The following is a 21,427-nucleotide window of genomic DNA, read 5'->3' on the forward strand; positions in this document are numbered from 1 at the left end:
TCAATTTATTTCGTGCGATCTTTTTATGCAATTCATCGCGCGCGCTTGCGCAATTAGTGCGTTTGTTTATCGACAGGCGCCATTTTGAATATGTCATTTAAATGGAGTTTGGAAGCAGAAACTGCTCTGTTAGATTTTTATAGAGGTAATTTTCGATCGTTTTTACATCCAATCATTATATATATTTAAAATGGGTATATTTATCTGTTTGGATTTTCTATAAAGTTTTAAAAATTAATTTTTTAATATTGTATTTTTGTGCAAATATAATAGACCATGAAGAATTATGGCAGCCCAAACATGAAGATTATTTCAAGAGATATGTAAGAGAAGCTTTGATGGAAACAATATGTGCAAAATTATCTCTTATGATGCAAAGAAAAGTCACCAGTGAGTATGTTTAATTTAAATTAAACCAAAAATAGTTTACTTTTTAAGAAATAAAGGTTTTTATATGTTTTTTATTAGTTAAAGAAGCTAAAGAGAAATTTAGAAATCTCAGAACTTCTTATAACAGAGAAAGGAAAAAGATGCAAATATCTAAAAAAACTGGTGCCCCTTCTTCGTGTGTATATATTTCAAAATGGGCTCATCTCAAGAATATGGACTTTCTAGATGATATTAATCTAGATAATGAAATAGATATGTTATCGACGCAAATTGAGGTGAGTGTTGCATTTTCGATTCTCATAATTATGCCATTAAAGGTCGTAAATATTGGATTGGACGATAATTCTGTCGACGGATTCTATTGAAGATCTTAGCTCACACAGAACGGGTGAAAATTGAGTCTGCTTAATCAACTAATAGTAACAATAAAAATCCTGACAAAGTTAATTAAAAAAACATAAAGTAATTTAAAGGCTCCACATTTTACACTTACATAATTGAACTTGGAAGAAACAAAGAACTCTCTGATGAAATCTTTACAAGACTCCATTTTAAAAATAAAAGTTTTATGTAGGAAAGAGTCTGTAAGAAAACAAGGCAAACTCTGCATGTATTTGTGTTCTTGTGAAATTTACACTAAGAAGACTTTGGTATACTTTGGTATTAATTATATATTTTTTCAATAAATTTTTGTACAAAAATCCAAGTTTCTTAATAGTTTTTATTGTAATAATCAACAGAAATCTTCCAACATATTAAGCACCACAATAGAAAGGCATAAAATATCACTCTGAGCCACCTCAATACATACTTTTCTTCAGGTTTTCCATTATCTTTTGTGCTGTCCTGTATATATTTCTTGTTTCTTAGAGAAGATAGAGATTCAAACAGAAAAAAAATTGCTGGTAATTATATCAAGTTGAGACAAAGTCAATGCTTTATTCCTTTAAACTTTATATTTTACTGTTTTTTTATTAATCTTTTCTACCTTGTGCATACTAAAAATGTGTGTTTTTATGTCATTTCTCAGGCCTATAATAGAATCACTGATGGTGAGGAATACAATTTGTATGGGTCAAATCATATGTAAAAATATCTGAGGATCCAACATGGATTTGAAACTAGATCTTCAGAACAACAGGGACTTATTAACTATAAAAGACAACCAGTGTAATGAGAAGACATTTGTTAAAGAAACTCCATAAGATATATCCAATTTAAATTGCTTTTCTTGATGCATCATTACAAATCTTTCCTGCATTCAGGCCAGTGACGAACATATGTTCTTTGTATGCCTGTCCCAAGTGAATATCATACACTTCTGGCATGCTATAGTACTGAACATTTTACATTATGGAGTTGGAGGGTTGTACTGACCGAATGTTTATATTATACCTTTATTATGACATAACTGTGTAATATAATCAAAGGACAATTTAGTTTTTAATGTCAGTAATGCAACATATGAAACACACTAATGAATACAGCACAAAGATGTAGGAAAGGAGAAATACATGTTATAAATAAGCATGCAAGAAATGAATGAGGGCACATGAGAAATATGTGCTTAACATGTACAGTACATTAGCATTTCACACTTCTGTTTGTGCCATTCATGTATGGAGGGTATCCTTTTGTGCTAAATTTGTCATGCCCTACAACTTTGTACTTGACATTTTTCTGTATTGTATATCATTTTCAAAATAGGCACTAACTTTCAAATTTTACCTCTAAGGGACTGCAAGCAGTCTTATCTTGTAGTGCATAGTCACATATACACATAGATACATAGATTTATAAATAAATAAATATATACATATTTTCTTTCTGAACTAAATGTAACTATTATTGATTGCCTTAATCAACAGTCATCTATTGCAAGATGACATTAGCTATATTCTCACAGCATCTCTAGTTATAATAAATGTCAATACTCTATTATACACTAATGCACCTGTTTCGTAAAAAGAAATAGAAGAAAATGATCAAACTGATTGTGATTTAAGGAATAATTTTTCCCTGTTTGTCTATGTAGAGGTTTAGACACAGAATATTCTATAAAATGTAATTTCTATAATTGTAGTATTAGTTTATTACATTAAATGAATATGTAGAGTACATATTGAAGAATATAATGATTTTTAATAAACTATCATCGCTAAAAGCATGTAAAACTGTGTTTATAAGCTGATTTTGGAGATGCCATACATGACCCTCTATAAGGATAAAGGGACATGTTTAGACCATTGGATCCTTTGATGTTTCTTACACTTGTGGGGCGTGGTCTGCTTCTTTAATAAGGACCCAATCACCTCATTTAGAGTCGCAGTTTTACCAAATGTAAGACTAAAGAAAATCTTATGAGGCAAATACTCTTCCTGATCCACCTTGTCTTCTTTTTTAATAGATTTCTATAACTAGGAATTTGTGATATTTTTTTTAAATATTACATTACAGCTTTACATATTTAAACTGCTTAATGGATATCTGCATCTTAAATATTGGACTTCGCTTGTCCATCTTCAGTTTTAATATTTCAAATTCCCCTATGCAAGGGCGTCGGCACAGGGGCAGTTGCCCCTCCCTAGATATGCAAAAAAATTATTTAAATGCTAAGTCATTTATTGCCCGATTTATAATTCCCGCGCAAAAAACCCAAGAAGATTATGTTTTAATTAAAATAATCTTCTTAAGTTTCTTAAAATTTATGAATCGTTTTTATTTTACCTACATACAATTCATATCCTCTATCAATTTATATCATCTTGCCCCCCCTTGGCCCATTGGCTGGCGACGCCCTTGCCTCTATGGATACTTTAGAACAGTGGTTGCCAACCAGTGGTCTGTGTACCATTGATTGTCTACAAGAAAATTCTGGGTTTATTCATTCTGACATTAAAAGGATATGTTAAAACTATTACAAAATAAATAATTTGAAGACAGTTTATTAATTGTAATTATCATCACTAACAGTAATTAATAGTAATTTGTTCAATGTTTAATTGAACTAACTAATGCTAGCAACTTAAGTCCTGAACTATGATTAAATAATGATTTGAACAAGTAACATTTGACATTTAAAACACTAACTGATAATTATTATGCATAATCAGTCTTAGTCTGAGGCTGATAGTGAAAAAGACATCATTATTTTCAGGTAAATTAAGTATTTTTAAAGCTAATTAAAGCCAAACTCTGTAAACGATGTTTTATTTGTAAACTTTAAGCTAATATTTTTTATAAATTTATCATAAGAAACAAAGCATTATCAAGTCTTTAATGTGTTGTTAATATTTTCAGGTAGATCTAACAGAAATATCAAATAGTTCATTTCCTACAATAGAGATGAATGAACTCTCTGTTCAAGATAATAATGAGACAGAAGAATCCTTAGATGAAGGAACGGAGGAACAGAATGGCACTCAGCAGAAAAAAATACATAAGAAACAGGAACAGTTGTTGCGCCTGAAACTGATAAACCAGACTTCGAAGTTCCTGTCGACGGCCACGGATTCCCTGCAGGCCTACTGCAAGTGCAGACTAGATCCAAATGGCATAAGTGCTTTTGCAGAGAGTGTTGCTGCCACTTTAAATAAGTTAGATCCAGTGTCTTTGGAAGATGCCAAGTTAGAAATTCAACAGATACTCTGTAAATACATCAGAACTTGCAAAAATTCTTAAGTATTTACTTTTACACTGTACATATTTTTTGTTATAATATTTAGTTATAAAATGTAAATACTTGAATAATTGAAAAGCACATTTTACAGTTGATGAAATTTATATTTACCTGTCGACTGCACTCTCAGAGACTCTGTGCATTTGCATAGAGAAATAAAACATTATTTGTCTGCACATAAATTTGAAAATCCCAAGATTTTTGTGGCTGCAATATAAATTAGGATCTCAGTGAGAGGGACCAAATCACACACGATGTGTCATTTGTATGCTACAGAGAATTTTATTGTTTTATGAGCAATTGTTAATTATGACATTGTCACAATGCCAGGTTGCAATTTTTCATTACAATGCACTTAAGTTTAATAGTGTCATACCCCTGTATACCATACTTTTCCTGTCAGTAATGTAGTTATGCCAGTCATCTATCTAACTCCTTTCAGCAGAAAGTGTTTTAATCAAAATAAGACTTCTGGTCCATACCGAAAGTTCACGTGTAGTTAATTTTGGCCTCCTGCCCGAGCTCTCCATATTTAGTCTTGACTTTATCTATCTAACACCGTTCTCAAGATTAACAACGAGTATTGAAAACAAAGTGGGTGTGAATTAATGTGATTTTTATAATATTCTTCATCTAATATAGTCAGAGGAAAAAAATACGTATCAATAGAGTCACACACCATAGCTTGAGAAGAAATAGTTAGGGACAGTATAATCACCCATTTACCAGTTTACTCACATAAAACGGACCATATGACAACATTGACGTGCGAGTCGTGCAATCCACCTTACTGCTCAGATCATGTGACTTCCATGTATGAAAAGAATACTAAGTACATACACAAATTTTAGACAAGAGGAGGGAAAAAAGTTAATATAACTTGTCTTTGAGCCTCAATTAAACAGTACCCTATGACCTACTTTGCTCTTTCTGTTAGCATGCCATACTTTTCCTACTGTTTGAGTGCAAAATTTTAAATAAATATGTCTATTTTTTGCAAATTTAGGCCATTCATTATTCTAGACTTGATAAAAAATTCTCTGTAGACTTCTGTTTTCAAAGTGCCATATCTGACTTCATTTTAGTTTGTTGACCACATTTTACAGAAATACAACTGTACAGTGTCACATGTATAAAAGGAATTTCAAAGCCAAGTAAATGATGATGATGGGTTATGTTGAAAGAATGCACCCAGACTGGATGCCAAAATTTGTTTAAACCCAAACAATGGAAGGATTTTGACCTTAAGGACAGCCAGGAAAAAAAGATGGCTGAAGAAAGTAGAAGACTTTAATTTTGATGGGACTGGAGTCGAATTATGATTTTTCAAAAAGCATAATTCGACTCCGGTCTCATCAAAATTAATTCAGATAATATACGTTTTATTCGAGTCGTCCTCGATATTCCGCCATATTGTATTCTCAGGAATCCATGGCGGCGAAACCAGCGCCATCTGTATGGAAATATTTACAGTACAGAAATTCCGGTCAACCTCATTGTGAGCCTCGCCGAATTAATACTTTAATATAGTTACATTTTAGGAAATAAGTTCTAGAAAAATATTCGATTAATTATTAAAATAAAATTATATATTTAATATATAGAATTCTTCCCGCTGAAGCGTTCCCTGTCGTCAAACTTTGGCAAAAAATTCCGCCATGTTTGGAAACGGTTCGAATTATCGTCTGCTGTAATTATCACGTCGTATTTACATCTTTAAATACTTTGTCAGTTAGCAAAACATTTGTAGAAAGAAAAGAAAACAGCGAGTTTATAAGAAAATCTACTTTAATTCAACTAAAAACCGGAAATTATGTCAAGAATTGGGATCGGTAGAGGAAGAGGTCATCTCGGGCCCAATCAAGAATCTCTTCGTACACCTTTGAGGAAGCCAAACAAATCTATTGAGGTGACAACTTTATTCTGCCTTATTTATATTCAAATTGAGTTTATTGCTATTACGAATTGTCTAAATAGCGTATACGGTGCTCATTTTTCCTATTATTTACTTTAGTTTAAGGCCTCGTAGCGTCATTTCGACGCCATGTTGGTAAGTGAAACGTCATTGCTTACGTAGCCATTCACATGTTCGTTCACACGTGGTCGGATACTAACGGGGTTACGGCTATTTGAGAGGTTTTCGTTCATAAAATTAATCAAATCTAGACTGATTTCACTCGAATATTTCCAAAACACGTATAATTTGTTGGAAATGATCGATATAAAATATGCTACGAACAAAAATTGTCGGAATACTTATCGAATGTACCCCGTTCGAAGACGCCATTGCTTAAGTTTGTTTTCGTCGCGGAGTGTCACATCGAACGGGACCCGTACGAAGCGTGTCACGTGACTACTCATCTCTGACGTGTTTCCTGAGAACTTATTCTTTTTGGGAAGAATTCGCCGAACTTTGGAGACATCACGTGATAGATCATAATATAGTATTAAATTCTTTTTGTTATTAGAAACGACTTATTATTATTCTTGACTATATGAAGCAACAAAGGTAAAATCGCTGGCTAACGACAATAATTCTATCATGATTAATATTTATCATCATAATATATATGTCAGATGCAACGTAAGATGTCTAATGTCTTGATGTAAATAAATATAATTCAATTTTGTTTAAGACATGAAAGAGATTAACCATTTAAAACAGAGCAGAATTATTAGTTATATATCACATTATCATATGTTATTATATGATTTTAGTCCATATTTAGAATGGAATGATGTTTTGATATTTCTATTAATGATGTCTCCAAAGTTCAGCGAATTCTTCGCAAAAAGAATAAGTTCTCAGGAAACACGTCGGAGATGAATAGTCACATGACCGAATAGCGCCGACAAATGTCACGTGATACGCTTCGTACGCTTCCCCGTCCGATGTGACACTCCGCGACGAAAACAAGTTTAAGTAATGGCATCTTCGAACGGGGTACATTCGATAAGTATTCCGACAATTTTTGTTCGTAGCATATTTTATATCGATCATTTCCAACAAATTATACGTGTTTTGGAAATATTCGAGTGAAATCAGTCTAGATTTGATTAATTTTATGGACGAAAACCTCTCAAATAGCCGTACCCCTAAACTGCACAAGTGCCCTAAAAACAGTAGCAAGCAATCAGATTTATTTAATAAATGAACAAACTATACTTCAATTTAAAAATTATTTTTTAAAGAAATATTAAATAGCTCACATTTCTCAGCTTTATTTGGCTTGGAGATAATGGCCGCATTCGGCAGACTCGACAGTTCTGGAGCTGCTGAGTATTTTTCTGCCGAATGCCCTCTACGGTAACACCGTTTTGGAACGTGTTTGGTATTTTGACGTCACGTTTGGTGGCATCTTTCGTTTACGCTACCTGTCGTTACCCGAAACTGGCCGATGGTGGCTGCTTTTTGTTCCAACATATACGCGGTTCGTCGTTCGGCGAATGTAACTATGTAACAGCTACTGATCGGTTATGACTGTCGGCTCTGCTGAACATGGCCCGTGTCTCCGTCAGCTCCGAGTCTTCTCGGAGCTGACGGAGGAACTGCAGATACGACCGTATTTGTGATAAATTATTTTTGGATCATCGAAATGATATCTATCCTTGTTGACCTGAAATCAAAGTGGGTCGGAATCGGAAGGCTCGGTGGGTCATTCAATGTACTTCTGGAAAGCAATAATTGCGTCCACCATTGAATTACTTTGGTGAATGTCTACTCCTTCTTAAAAAATCAGAAAGATCAGGTACATTATTTAGGCTTACTTCTTTATTTTCTTGTTTATTTTTGAGTCTGGATGGTTTGAAGTTGAATAATTATTTTTGTAAGTTCATTTGTTATTGCTTTTGAAAAATTTGTGTGTTTCTCCTTGAGTCAAAAAGCAGGGCTTTTGAATCTAGGATCTAAAACTGTTGAAATGCCACATACAGTTTGTGTTTTGTAAGCATTTATTTTTTTAATCGTTTGATTACTTTTTCTTTTAATGATTGCATAACCTTACTACATTCTGTAATAACTGTTTTCCAGTGTGTTTAGCTTGACATGACGTCCATGAACAGTTGGAACGATTGAAGATACGATAACGTACGTATCACTCAAGATGCTGTTAGTTGCTTGTTCAAAAGGTCGAAACAATTACAACTTTCTTATAAAACTACAATTTCAATATCAATGACAATGGATATTTTGGTAATGAAATAAGAGCGAGTCCCATATAATCTTTTAATTCTAATAATCATATCATATTTAGATAACTATTCCGAGTTAGTATTTCACAGGTTACCTTTTTAGGCGCTTTTCCTCGTTTGGTTTGGACGTCTTGGAGTTTATCAGAAGCTTTAGTTGAGGTTTTAAAGTGAGTTACAATTTCTTTACATTTTTTCTTTATTCTAATCAGTTCTTTATCTCCTACTAAAGCATTCTGAACGACGAGGTTTAAGCCGTGGGCAAAACACGGTAGATTCTTGATTTTTAATATACTGCAAGCCTAACATGTTGGCTGCATTATCAGTACTTATGCGTATGATTTTATCTTATAGAGAGCATTTTAAAAATTCTTTCGACAAATTTGCTATATTCTGTGATGTATGAGCAGTAGCCATTATCGGCATTTCAAGTACACACGATGTAAATACATTATTAAAAATAAAATGGCGTGTTACAGGTAAATATGAATGATAATTTATAGAAGTCCACATATTGATTGTTATGGATACATGTTTCACTGTATTGATCATAACTTTTAATTTTTCTTCACATTCTTAGTATAAGTCAGGTACAAGTATGTTGCTGATATATTTTGCCGAGGGTAGTTTATATCTTGGTTCTGATTTGTGTATAAATTGAACAAATTCCTTATTTTGAATCACACGTAATGAATATTGTAAATTTTTTATTTATATTAGTTGCTCTTATGGTATTGATATTGAACGCATCTTGATCGTTGGTGAAACATTGGCTTACTTTTTCTTGTCGTGTCAATGGCCGCTTTGAGGATAAGTTTTCTAAATTTCGAGCTCTAGATGTCGAAGCTGACTCGACATTAATGGTAATAAAAACGTCTCTAAATTCAATAGTACGTAAACGTTTTATGTGATTCTTTAAATTTGATGTGTTTCTTGATGTTTTGTACATTTTTTTACATAAAATACATATCGCAAGTCGTTTGCCTTTTTCATTAATTTGGAAATATTCCCAAATATTAGATTTTTTTCTGATGGACATTCTACATTTATAGATAACAGAACTACATTGGACTAAAGCCTACTTCCAGGGACTATTGGGAGTCATGCTCTGCACTTCATTACAGTGGTTAGGATATATAGTGTGCCATTTGTGTCTAAAAATAGGTTGAGATAAGTGCTTTAAACTTGTGTGTGTAGATTAGCATAAAATTTGCACCCGTAACAGGATGCCATATCACCTTTCTGTAACTCGTCTCAGTTACGGGTGCAAATTTTATTTTAATCTACACACGTATTTATTATTTATTTAATCATTTATTATGTTTTTATTTACTTTATTATCACTTATATTGTAATGTATTTTATGAGAATGCGCACAGAAAAAATTTTAGAAAGCGTTCCAAAACAAATTTATCATTAGTACAAATCTGTCAGCATTCGATTTCGTTTTTTCTCAAAAAAGGTCATTTAAGATGACCGAAAACGGCTGCAGTTTTTAAAGGTTTTATGAGTTTATCTTTAATGCAATGCAGTGAATGACGAATTTAGATACTAAAGAGATTTTCCAACTTATTTTGACTTAATCTTGCGGTCGTGAAATATTTATATCTTAATTCTCTTGATAGATATTCTAAAATAGACAATGTAATTTTTAATCTATCTAGTGTACTTTTACTCATATATCCGAGACATTTTGGCTCACAAAGAGTGTCCAATTTTTTTAAGAAAATCCAAAAAAAAATCTTTCAAAAATTCAAGTTTCTTTCAATTATTAGGGTAGATGTACCTGTTTTGGCCAGAAAACAAATTTAACTTAAAAATATAATCACAAATGAAACAAACTTTTATTGTTAACTGTGTGAACAGTTAACAATAAAAGTTTGTTTCATTGGACAGATTTGAATACATGGTGATTATATTTTTAAGTTAAATTTGAACTGGTACATTGAAGTGAACTCACTCAGCAAAATTAAATCAGAAACAACCAAACACCTTAAGTTGCTGAGAAAATTTAATAAATAACAAACATTTTCAGCCAAATCTGTTGGCCATCATCAGGCTAAACATATTCGAATGCAATGTATATTTTATCCGTTATTTTATTTTGTTTGTATTTAAATTTTGTGTTTGCATTCGAATATGTTTAGCCTGATGATGGCCAACAGATTTGGCTGAAAACGTTTGTTATTTATTAAATTTTCTCAGCAACTTAAGGTGTTTGGTTGTTTCTGAACTGGTACATCTACCCTATACAATGCATCTTTATATATGTGTGATGTCATTATTTTAATTAAATTTACCACATGGTATTGAATATGTTTACTTATAAAAAATTTTAAGAAAATAGTTTCTTAAGATGACAGATGAAAATCTGAAATAAAATCTTTCATTATTGTAAAGTTAACTGGCATAAGGCACTTATGGAAAGAAAGGATAGTTGCATCTAGAATTAATTTTTTGCAAACAGTTCAAAGTGTGGATAAAAGCCAGTCTTGTATATATTTAGATTAGACATGGGTGAATGAGCATCACGCTATAAATACTGGCAAGACGGTGAAACTAATTTGAAAGTCTTGATTGGAAAAAGCAGACAATTGATAATTCTTCATGCTTGAAATGAAAATGGTTTTAAATGCCCAGCTTGTTTTCGTTTCCAAAGGCAATGACCAGACTACCACAAAGAAACGGATGCAGATGTTTTTCCGAAATGGTTTAAGAATCAACTGATTCTCAATATCTCAGAAAAACCCTACATTTTCCATGGAAAATGCTTCATATTACGATCATCAACTGGAGAGATCTTCATCCAGGATAGAATTTCATTTCCTGATCAACTGTACAGAGCTGAACTTTATGAAATAGTTTAGATGCATAAGAACTCCGGGGCACGCGAAGAACACGACGAAGAGGCTTCGTCCACAGGTCATATAGTTATTTGCTTGCCTCCCTATCATTGTGAATTTAATCCCATTGAATTAACATGGCTCAGTTAAAAGCATATGTTGCTTGATATTATGTCTTGCTGTAAATGATGGTTGTAAAAATGTTAGTGGACATCGATAACTAAACAAATTATGTAAGAATGTATGAAATCCACTGGCCAATTTGATAGCATTGTGGAACAAATTGTAAGTAATACGTCACCAAGCAACTCTTCTAAAAGCAAAGATGAAGATCCCATTCCACTGTCAGATTGGTAAAATAGTATCCTTTTCAAGACCGAAAAATGTGATATAAATTTGACTTGACATCTCGTTTAATAAGTGTTTTGTTAAAAGTTTAGATATATACAGAGTTCCTACCCACCTGGAAAGTCGTGGATTTTCATTAGTGTTTGGAAAGAGTCAAGGAAAGTGAGAAAATTTCTTTCTGGATTCCTTGTTGATTTTGTTTCATGACAATATAGGTGACCAAGTGTAGTTATCTGCAGGCAGCAAGAATTAATATGATGCAATGCAACTTATGACTGGTCCAACAATAGTCGAGTGGATAGAACACTGTTGGTGAAATGAAAACCCGTGACCAACTATCAGAGTAGTCACATGGAATTTCTGGGTTTTCTTCACATATCTAACACCTAAACAGGTCCTGTAGAAAATCCTCAGAGAAGAATAATCTGTCAAGGAGGAATTCCAAGTGTTGCATTGCCTTCTCCCATCAATCTATCCGTCACGAGATGCTTAAAATTACTTTCTTTAACTGATGTCATTGAAAGTATCGTCTAAAAACACTGATAATTTTTGCATAGTATGTAGTGCGGAACAGTAGAAATGTTCATATCCAGGTATTTGAGATATATTGTTAAAAAATCCATTATCCAAATTGTGTTCCATGGATCTCTACTGATCTGTGAATGTGTTTACAGGGATCCTTGAGTTCTTAGAAGAAGAACAAGCATATCATATTGTACAAATTAAAGAAAAAATGTTTCATGTAATATTTACCTCATCAAAAGCACAGATTAGAGTTTAAATTAAAAATTTATGAATCATTTAAAATGAAGACTTTATTTTAAGAAGCACTTATTAATATTTTATATCCATTTTAATTAAATTCTACTCTAAGGAGTCTGCGGAAAAAGTAGACTTTAAGTTCTCTATAGCAATGTTGTGCTTGGGGAAGTCGAGGTATTTGAGTAAGAACCGCGTATATATATCCATATAAATAATTATAAAGCAAATAGTAGTCATTAAATGCATGATATAAAAATTTACACCATTAATGTGAAAGTCATACTGTCATTTACGGAGAAAATAAAATTTGCGTATTGCACGACATATTAAGTTAAAAGTGTCGACATCATTAGGGAATGTGTTAATTGGTTTAAGTGAAGCAATAACATGTGTGACATTCCTCTCAAGTTGATTCTTTTCATAAACAGACTGTAGCTCATAAAAACACTAGGTATATTTATTAGGTAAGAATAACACAGTATCATATTGCTCATGTTGTGTTCTTGTTTCATAAGGTCAAATTCGTCGCAGTTGCTCGCAACACAATAGTTGTTTTGTACTATTTTCGATGAAAATTACGATTAAATTCATAACAAAACTTTCATCGTTTAAGCAAAAGATTATTTTTAATGGCTATTATGTTGAAAATTGGGAAGTATCTTTACATTTTTCAGTTAATCTTTGGAATTGATTAAATTGTAAGATGGCACCAGAGGGTCCTTTTTACATTTCTATCACTTTTTTGTTTATCTTTATTTTGTTGTCTACACAATCATCTTTCTGTTAATGCAGAGTTTTGTCATTTTAAGAGCAGTATTTTTGTAAAATTGTCTTTTACGCAGTTAGAATCCACTGGTTCTTACCTCATAAAACGTGAAAGCCAAAAATTTAGCTATTTATAGTCAAGCAGTTATTTGATTTGGCTGTTAAATGCAATACTGTCGATTTGTATTATGCAAAATCATTACAGTAATGAAATTACATATTTACATATTTATTTTAACACTTTGTATGGTTTCACGCTTAAAAATTTCTTATTTTTGAAGTTAAATTTGACTACAGTTTTGTAATTATGACTTTCGTTACTGTTTCTCATTATTTTTTAAATATATTGGTATTAAAATGTACATATACTGACCAAAATATAAGAACCCTATCTAGTATGATGTTGGCTCATCTTGGACTCTGATAAGTGCAGTCACAACCACATATTGAGACATAGAAGAACAAGGTTTGTCTACATTTGAAGACACACAGCCCACAGCTGGGTGAGATTCTGAGGTGGATTGGAAAGTCGGGTAATTCTATGTTTGTCGGCATCACAAGTGCTGGATTTGGTTTAGATTGTTGATTGTAGTGGGATTCAACAAACTCTAATATAGGTTACCCTGTTAGAGTTTGTTGAAATGTTCTTAGGTTGCCATCTTGGCCTGAATGTCCCATTATATCTTGTTGATACATCATTTTTATGTGGGTACATAATCGTCATAGAGATTATTGTGATTTTCCATCTGACAATGCCAAGGCTTGTAGAAAGCATTGAAATTGGCATCTACAGTTATCAAAGGGCTAAATGTGTGCTAACAGAACATTATCCAAAAGTATTATAACTTTGAACCTGCTGCACTTCTGTATCTTAGCAGATTAGAGCTATTGGTCCTTGGGGTTTCCTCCAAGCCATAAGGCTATCATCATGGACATGCAATCAGAAGTGGGTTCATTTATCCTTTCACTCCTCCAGAGTCTAGTTTTATTTGCACACCACAGACAGGTTGGTTTGCTAGTGATAAGGGAGGTGCTGCGTTTCAAAGCATCATTTGATGAACAGAATGTCAGGCATGTTGTATTCTTGAAGAAAGATTAAATGTAAAACATGAAATTTAATTAAATTTTTATTTATTTACAGGAGAATCTAACTAAACACCTTCATAGACTTCAATTATCAGAAGCAGTGAGAGAAGAAATATTGGACGTAGTAAGTTTAGTGAAGAATACAGCTACAACAGAGGACAATCTGAAAATTGCTGTATCAAAAATTTATGAATATGGTCTTCAAAGTAAAAGGCATGCAGTACTTGCAGCAGAACTCTGTCAGGATTTAAGTGACTTTTCAGTTAATCAAAATACATTTAGAAAGATTCTCCTTCAAAAGTTGCAAAGTGACTTTACAGGTACAGTACGTTTCAGAATTAAGTATGTACAATATAATTATACAGTGGGCGATTGGTTAACAAGCATAATCTGTTCCAAGACTTTGTTCGTTAACCGATTATCGATTTACCATAGGTTTTTATGGGAATTTGATTAATTCGTTCCGAACACCCTAAAAAATAAAAAAATATATACTTTCTTAGTACGTTTATTTATATGTAATAATAAAAATACATATAAAAATGCAAGACTGTGTATATTAGTCATGTTTTTTTGTTTGTGGGGGTTAAAGAATTTGTCTAATGTGGATTGCTTTTCTCTCTTCAGGATTTTCAGAAGTAATTAATAGCATTGTAATTGTAGACCCCCAAGCCTATTAACCTCAACTTGATTTGTATGCCATTTTAAGACCATTGATCTGACGTCCCCCACTTCTTCAAAAGATCTTTAATTAATAGTAGATATCAGCATTAATTCTTTTTTTCAGAAGAAAACATATCTCGCCGAGTTTCTTGGTGTTCTTCATTCAAGAGTTCTTGGCATTCTTCTGTTGTCAGATCAGTTTAATGTTCCATTATGAGCTCTTCAATGTTCTTTATTTCTCAATGTGATTTTTGTTACTCTGTTAGCTGCTTGAGTCTTCTTGATTATACTGTATCTTTCTTAGATAAGATTGAACTGTACTCTATTGTAGATTTGTTCAAGCCATACTGCCGAGCAACATCAGACATCTTCTGCCCACACTTTGCTCTACCTTTGCTATTATACTCTCACCTTTCAAAAATAAAAACCGACGCAAAACTTAATGAGTACTCGACAGTCTCGCGAATACTATAAAAGAATTGTTTCTGTCAGAAAAATAAAAGGCTGGAATTACAAGGCAGTATTTCAAAGTTTGAAGAATACTATCTGATCGAGCGTTGATGTCGACGTTTCCCGCGCTTCGAAAAGTTTTGAATTGTTACCTGAAGACAACGGAAAATCAATCGGTATTTGCTATTTCCATTGCTTTTTTTTGTTTGTTCAGTGAAGTGTTTGTTACCCGAACATGCGTTCGTTTTTTGTTCATAAAAATCTTTCGCAAAAGTGTTCATTATCCTATTTGTTCATTAACCGATCACCCACTGTACTAAAGAATAATATTATTTAAAATTAAATTTTTGTTTTCTTTTTTCATTTTAGAAAGAGAAAGACTAATTTTAAATACAAAAAGTTTTATTGGACGTGTTAATTTACTTTGTGAAGTTTTTAACAAAGTGAGAATCTGTAATAATTCTCCTATAGAATGCCTGGCTTTTGCAGTAATTGAATATTTTGAAATGCTGATTAATGGAGATATAAGTGAAATAAGTGTTTTAACTGAGCAGGTGATTATGATTATGTTTTTTTTTTTAGAATTTAAATATACTTTAACATATTAGATTAATATATTTTAATACTTTAATATATAATACAGAGTCTTCCAGAAAGAAGGCTACCATTTTAAATTACTGTAATTATGTTAATTATTATCTGAAAAGTGTGTGATGTACAGTACACCAATTGATAGAATAACTGTTTTATCTACCATCAGCACACGAATGTCTTTTTATGTGCTGTCTCTAGGAGCACCATAAACAAAAATGGCAATTCTGCAAGGGAGAAAACATTTTGTGTTCTGTAGTTGAAATCAGGTGTCATTGTGCAATGTGTGAACATGATTTGCAGACAATTTCAAAGTGACCCACTATGTAAAACAAACATTTTTGTTTCATAATGAAAGCTGATTCTTAGTTTGTGGACTGCAGAAAAAAATTTTTTTGTTGTTGCAGAGTATGAGAAGTTGTGGGTTGAGAGATTGTTACTCTGAAGCCTTGCGCATACGTCAGTCTGATAACCATTTAGTGACAACACAAGGGGGCTTTATGTGGTCTAATTTAACTGGAGACAGACTCGCAGCTTTGGCTACCTGCATCGATCAAGTATGGAGGGTTCGTGAGGTTGTCTGTAAGGTGTCAGGCAATCAAGTAAACTAAACAACAAGTTTAATAATTCGAATAACTACTTACAAGAGACATATAGCTAGGTATATACAGTAGTGGCAAAAAGTAGAGCTACCTTTGACATATTTTTTAAAAATGCGACCTCCATTTTGTTTACCACCTACTACATAATTAATATTGTGATAGTTAAAAGAACACAAAAAAAGAGTCAAAATACTCAATTGAATCAAACAGATTTTATTTTAACCCCTTCTTGTCCGTGCGAATTTTAAAAAAAATCATAATTAATAATTAAATTATAATTAAAAATAGTCAAAACTAAAAAAAAACAAAAGAAATGTGTTAATTTTGAAGAAAACACTTCAAAGTACAATTTCCTTTTTCTCGCCTTAGCGCGAAACTTGACACTGATGAGTCATTGTTTACACAGCTGGATGACCTTGAGAACAGCTGGTGTCGTGTTTCGCGGGACATTCTCATGAAACTCTCGGGAGGAGAAGGGTAAAAAGTAGGGTGAATACTAGATGGCTGGATATTTCAAAACTTTTTTTTTTAATTACGATTTTATTGAAATTTCCGACCCCCCCGACTTAATTAAACGTAATTATAAAAAAATCTATTAATTAAAAAAATTAAAAAACTATTGGATGTTGTTTTTTACATCAGAAAATAGCTTTAAATAACTTTACCGAAGTAAAATCGGTGCGCTAGAAGTTTAGAAGGATAAATAAAGTTCTATAAAAAAATCCCATAAAAAAACAATTAAGCGTTAATTGCCCGTCATTAAGGGTTAATTAAAATCGCAATAAAATTTTTTCGCGCGGGAAAAAATTTTTCAAAAAATTTGGGGACTGAAAATACATCCGAAAGTCCAAAAAAACATTTTTTTTTCGCCGATTTTTTTTCTCCGAGGGTCTAAAACACCATTTTCTGTGTAACGCTATGTAAACCGATCGAACTGAGTTCGATTGCGGACAGAAAGGGGTTAAATCTGATTTACAAAAGAAAAAAACAAAGTTTTTATATTTTACACTGTAACAAAAACAGAACTACAAAAGGAAGTATGTAGATTTGTCCAGTACTTTTAGCATAAAATATTAGTATTTTGTGGCATAACCAGAGCTTCTGATTACTGCGTCACATTGAATGAACTAAGTTTTCTCCGGGAATACAATTATCAAATGATATCAAACAAAGAATGGTAGATATGTTTTTGAAGGAAAAAAAGACCTTTACTGAAATTGGTAAAATTTTTAACGTCATTAAAACTGCTGTTGCAAAAGTGGTAAAGTGTTTTCAAATATTTGGGACCATTGTTTCTGCCAAAAAGTCAAGTAGACCACAAAAATCAACACCACAGTTGGATTGTTTGATCAGGCATACAAGTGCAGCCAATCCTTGTTTTACTGCTTCACATATTAAACATGAAGCAGTAAAATTTGCACATGAACACATCACTTGGACTGAATAAAAATGGTCCAAGGTGTTATGGAGTAATGAATATAAATTTAATGTCTTCTCTAGTGATGGTTACAATATCTCATGTTAACTGATCATCTGGCATATTACCCAAAATACATAGTTCCTATAAGAAAGCATGGTAGTGGCTAATGGTAATGGTATGGGGATGTTTCTCTGCAAAGGGAATTGGTCCAATTCATGGAATAATGGATTGAACCATTTATCAGGACATATTGCAGAATCAAATGCTTCCTCATGCACGTCGTTCAATGCCAAGGAAATGGATCTTCCAACATGACAATGACCGAAAATACACAGCAAATTTGGTAAAAGCGATGGTTTCAACAGAAAAAGGTGAATTTTATGACATTGCCAGACAAACTCCATAGAGAATCTTTGGGATGAAGTTGAGTGCCATTTATGCCAATGTACATATTCAAATCTGGATGAATTGTGGTTTCCAAAAAGCGTGATATGACATTTTCCAATTAGTGCTCGACAACTTAATTGATTCAATGCAATGTAGATGCAACGCAGTGATCAGAAGCTCTGGTTATGCCACAAAATACTAATATCTTCTAAAAGTAGTGGACAAATCTGCATATTTCCTTTGGTAGTTCTACTTTTGTCATTGTGTAAAATATAAAAACTATTTTTTTGTTTCTAAATAAGATTTTTGTGCTTTTTCAACTATCACAATATTCTTCTTATCTGTAAAATATACGAACAATTATATTTTTCTTCCAGTTCTGACTTATGGATATTGTATAACTTAAAAAATTTTTAAAACATTGTATAAGCAATGAATAAAAAGATTAAAGTTAAAAAGGTAGAAGGAAATCAACTTGCAGAGAAAAAAACTTTTTTATTTACATTAACAAACTTCCTAAATGCATTTCGCCTTTCACGAAAGGCTTTTTTATTCATTGCTTATACAATATTGTATAACTTAAATTTTTAAAACATCCATAAGTAAGAACTGGAAGAAAAATATACTTTTTTCGTATATTTTACAAGTAAGAAGAATAGAAAGTCTGACTCTATTGTTTTTATAATTATTTTTGGAATATCACAATATTAATTATGTAGTAGCTGGTAAACAAAATAGAGGCTGCGTGTTAAAAAAATATGTCAAGGGTAGCTCTACTTTTTGCCACTACTGTACATAGACCCATACAAACATATTCCAAGTTTCGGATAAAACATCGAAATAACAAACTCTAATATCTAACTACTTATCTACTACTAGGCTGAGAGAGAGTTTACAATCAGTTAAACATCGAGAAACCTTAAGTAGACAGAGTGATGTTTTCTCTCTTTCCTAGGATCTCAGGCACGATGACTAAAGAGGTGTGTTCGTGGCAGAACTCTTCCAACATTTGCCCCAAGACTTGGGTGCAAACCTGTTATATCCCACCTGGTATGAGAATTGTTGTCAGGTGATTCTACATCACTGCTGCACTGTCCTTCTTAGATGCATCCTCAGTTGGTCGAACAAAATCTTTCTACAGGAATTTGACCACCTGGGGGAAGGTTTATTTCTCCATTATTATTTGATTCTCACAAACATGTAAATGTTTAGGTGTCATTATTCATGCACATCCACTGCGAGTAGATATTTTTATCCAAAGAATTTTCTCAAGTTAAAGAGGAGGGGGCTTGATGCTTTAACGATCACATACAAAAGCTCTTCCCTAGTCGATTGTTGAAATTGGATATAATATTTAATATGAGAAATAGATTATGGTGGACATTGTATGTTTACCGATCCCTTGGGATATGGACAGAAAACAGCAGACTTATTGTGAAGTAAAGTTTATTCTGCGATCATCCAAAGCGGGTAACCTCAACAAGGGAAAGGGAGACATTTCCCGATTTTCATTTTTGTTTACAGCATTCCCAAGAGGCAGTAGACAAAAAGACATTTGAATGCAGATGGTAGAGGTAACTTAAACAGTTACTCTATTGACCAAGGTACAATGCATACTTCTCAGGTAATATTTAACATAATTACAGTAATTTAAAACGGTAGCATTCTTTTTAGACTCTGTACATTAAATAGTTTCAGATAGATAATATATTCTTTTAAAATGTTTTATTTTAGCTGATGAAGAATGGGAGAGACTTGGAGCTCTGTGCCAAAGACTCTCTGGATAATTTATTTATGAGCGTTAGGAAAAGAATACTCGATGCCTCACTGAATGTATCGTGTCGAACTCTATTGTTAGTATCACTAGAACAATACTTAAATAAGTGGGAAATGATTCCTGCTGAAGTAAGAACAGTTTATGCAAAAATTTATCCAATTGTAGATTCGTTATTTAATGAAGAAATGTCAAAGAATTCAGTGAATTGAAATTCATAAAAGATTGTTTCTGCACAAATGGAATGTTTTTTATCTGTTCATTTAAGGAATAAATAAAGTTAAACTTGATATTTTATAAAGTTTTTATGGAAAATCTACTGGTTGTGATTGGAAGTATTTTAATTAATAACAAATTTCAAACCATAGCATCACACTTTCATTTTGTAGGGATCTCATATATCTAATGTAGTTTGATAACTGAGAAATTTATACTCTTTTAAACTATATAAATGTTAACTATAAAATAGAACTTTTATTTGAAACATTTCATTTTTTTCCCACAGACACTAATATAATTTTGCATAGCATTATATAAATTATTCAAAAACTTTTGATTTTATTTTTGAATATGCACTAATAATACAGGTAGTTTCACGTAACAAGGTTTCACTTAATGTGTTTTGTTGTTAGTCAATTATAATGGATAATTTTTCAAGTACAGTCAGTATATACTTTTTTTGTTTTGATATGATACATTTCTGGAGGTCATTAGTATGTGCTATTATGAAGTAACATGATATTACAGTTTCCCAACAGTAACAACTCTAGGATTTTCATTATGGGAGGGAGAAGGTAGGGTGAGCATTATCTTTGTACATTTTATCGTCAAACTTTTCGGGTGGGTGGTGGAATGTCGAAGATATTTTAGTAAATGACCAGAGCCCAGTCTCACTCCACCTTATATATTTCCCAACTTGTTTTGACAAGTCTTGAATTGACATCTTTCTAAGTTCTTATTAACTGATTGAACTTTTCGTTAACATTACCATCATGCATTAATCACGATAATGATTCAGCACATAGAAAAACTTCAAACCTCCCTCTCTGTAGTAGTACTTGCATGATGATAGGTTTTTATGTCGATATCCTGTGAGGCAAACAAATGACACAGAAGTTTTAATTTTGTTTGAAATTTTTAAAAATTTTAAAGATAAAATCAGTTATAAAAGTTGGTGAGGCTTCTGAGTGTTAAGTGTGTTTTATGATAATTGTGTAAATAAAATTTTTCACAAACCGAGAACACCCGACAGCATTAATGTTTGAAATTATTTCTAGATGCCTACGATATCTAAAACGATGATTCGACTAACATTTCCAGATAGAAGAAATGTTTATTGTTTGCATTAAACGAAACAGCTGTCTCCATATTTGGAAAATTTATAATTATTTACCTATACGTTATATACCTTAAGCTTTCTCTGTTAAAAATGGTATGTTTTTAACAGCCAAAACAAAAACACGGGATAGCAATGGGTAC

At 32.3% G+C, this 21,427-nt stretch overlaps 2 protein-coding genes and 1 long non-coding RNA gene across 3 annotated transcripts; all 3 read left to right on the plus strand.

Moving 5' to 3' along the window:
• The first annotated feature begins 58 nt into the window (after positions 1 to 58).
• On the plus strand, positions 59 to 4,251 carry LOC136971509 (uncharacterized). Its single transcript, XM_067265968.1, has 4 exons — positions 59 to 145; positions 274 to 390; positions 469 to 665; positions 3,691 to 4,251. The coding sequence occupies exons 1-4, from the start codon at positions 91 to 93 to the stop codon at positions 4,069 to 4,071; spliced, it is 750 nt and encodes a 249-aa protein (XP_067122069.1). The 5' UTR covers positions 59 to 90; the 3' UTR covers positions 4,072 to 4,251.
• Positions 4,252 to 5,658: 1,407 nt separating this feature from the next.
• On the plus strand, positions 5,659 to 20,267 carry LOC136971510 (CBP80/20-dependent translation initiation factor). Its single transcript, XM_067265970.1, has 4 exons — positions 5,659 to 5,978; positions 14,117 to 14,381; positions 15,544 to 15,728; positions 19,909 to 20,267. Exons 1-4 carry the CDS (start codon positions 5,883 to 5,885, stop codon positions 20,158 to 20,160), a joined length of 798 nt encoding a protein of 265 aa, XP_067122071.1. The 5' UTR covers positions 5,659 to 5,882; the 3' UTR covers positions 20,161 to 20,267.
• LOC136971511 (uncharacterized) lies at positions 8,357 to 9,361 on the plus strand. Its single transcript, XR_010880173.1, has 3 exons — positions 8,357 to 8,427; positions 8,978 to 9,120; positions 9,310 to 9,361. It is a non-coding gene; the product is annotated as an uncharacterized lncRNA (long non-coding RNA).
• Positions 20,268 to 21,427: the final 1,160 nt, after the last annotated feature.

Source organism: Centruroides vittatus, unplaced genomic scaffold (assembly GCF_030686945.1).
Source record: "Centruroides vittatus isolate TY-2023 unplaced genomic scaffold, ASM3068694v2 contig_257, whole genome shotgun sequence".
NCBI classification, from domain to species: Eukaryota; Metazoa; Arthropoda; class Arachnida; order Scorpiones; family Buthidae; genus Centruroides; species Centruroides vittatus.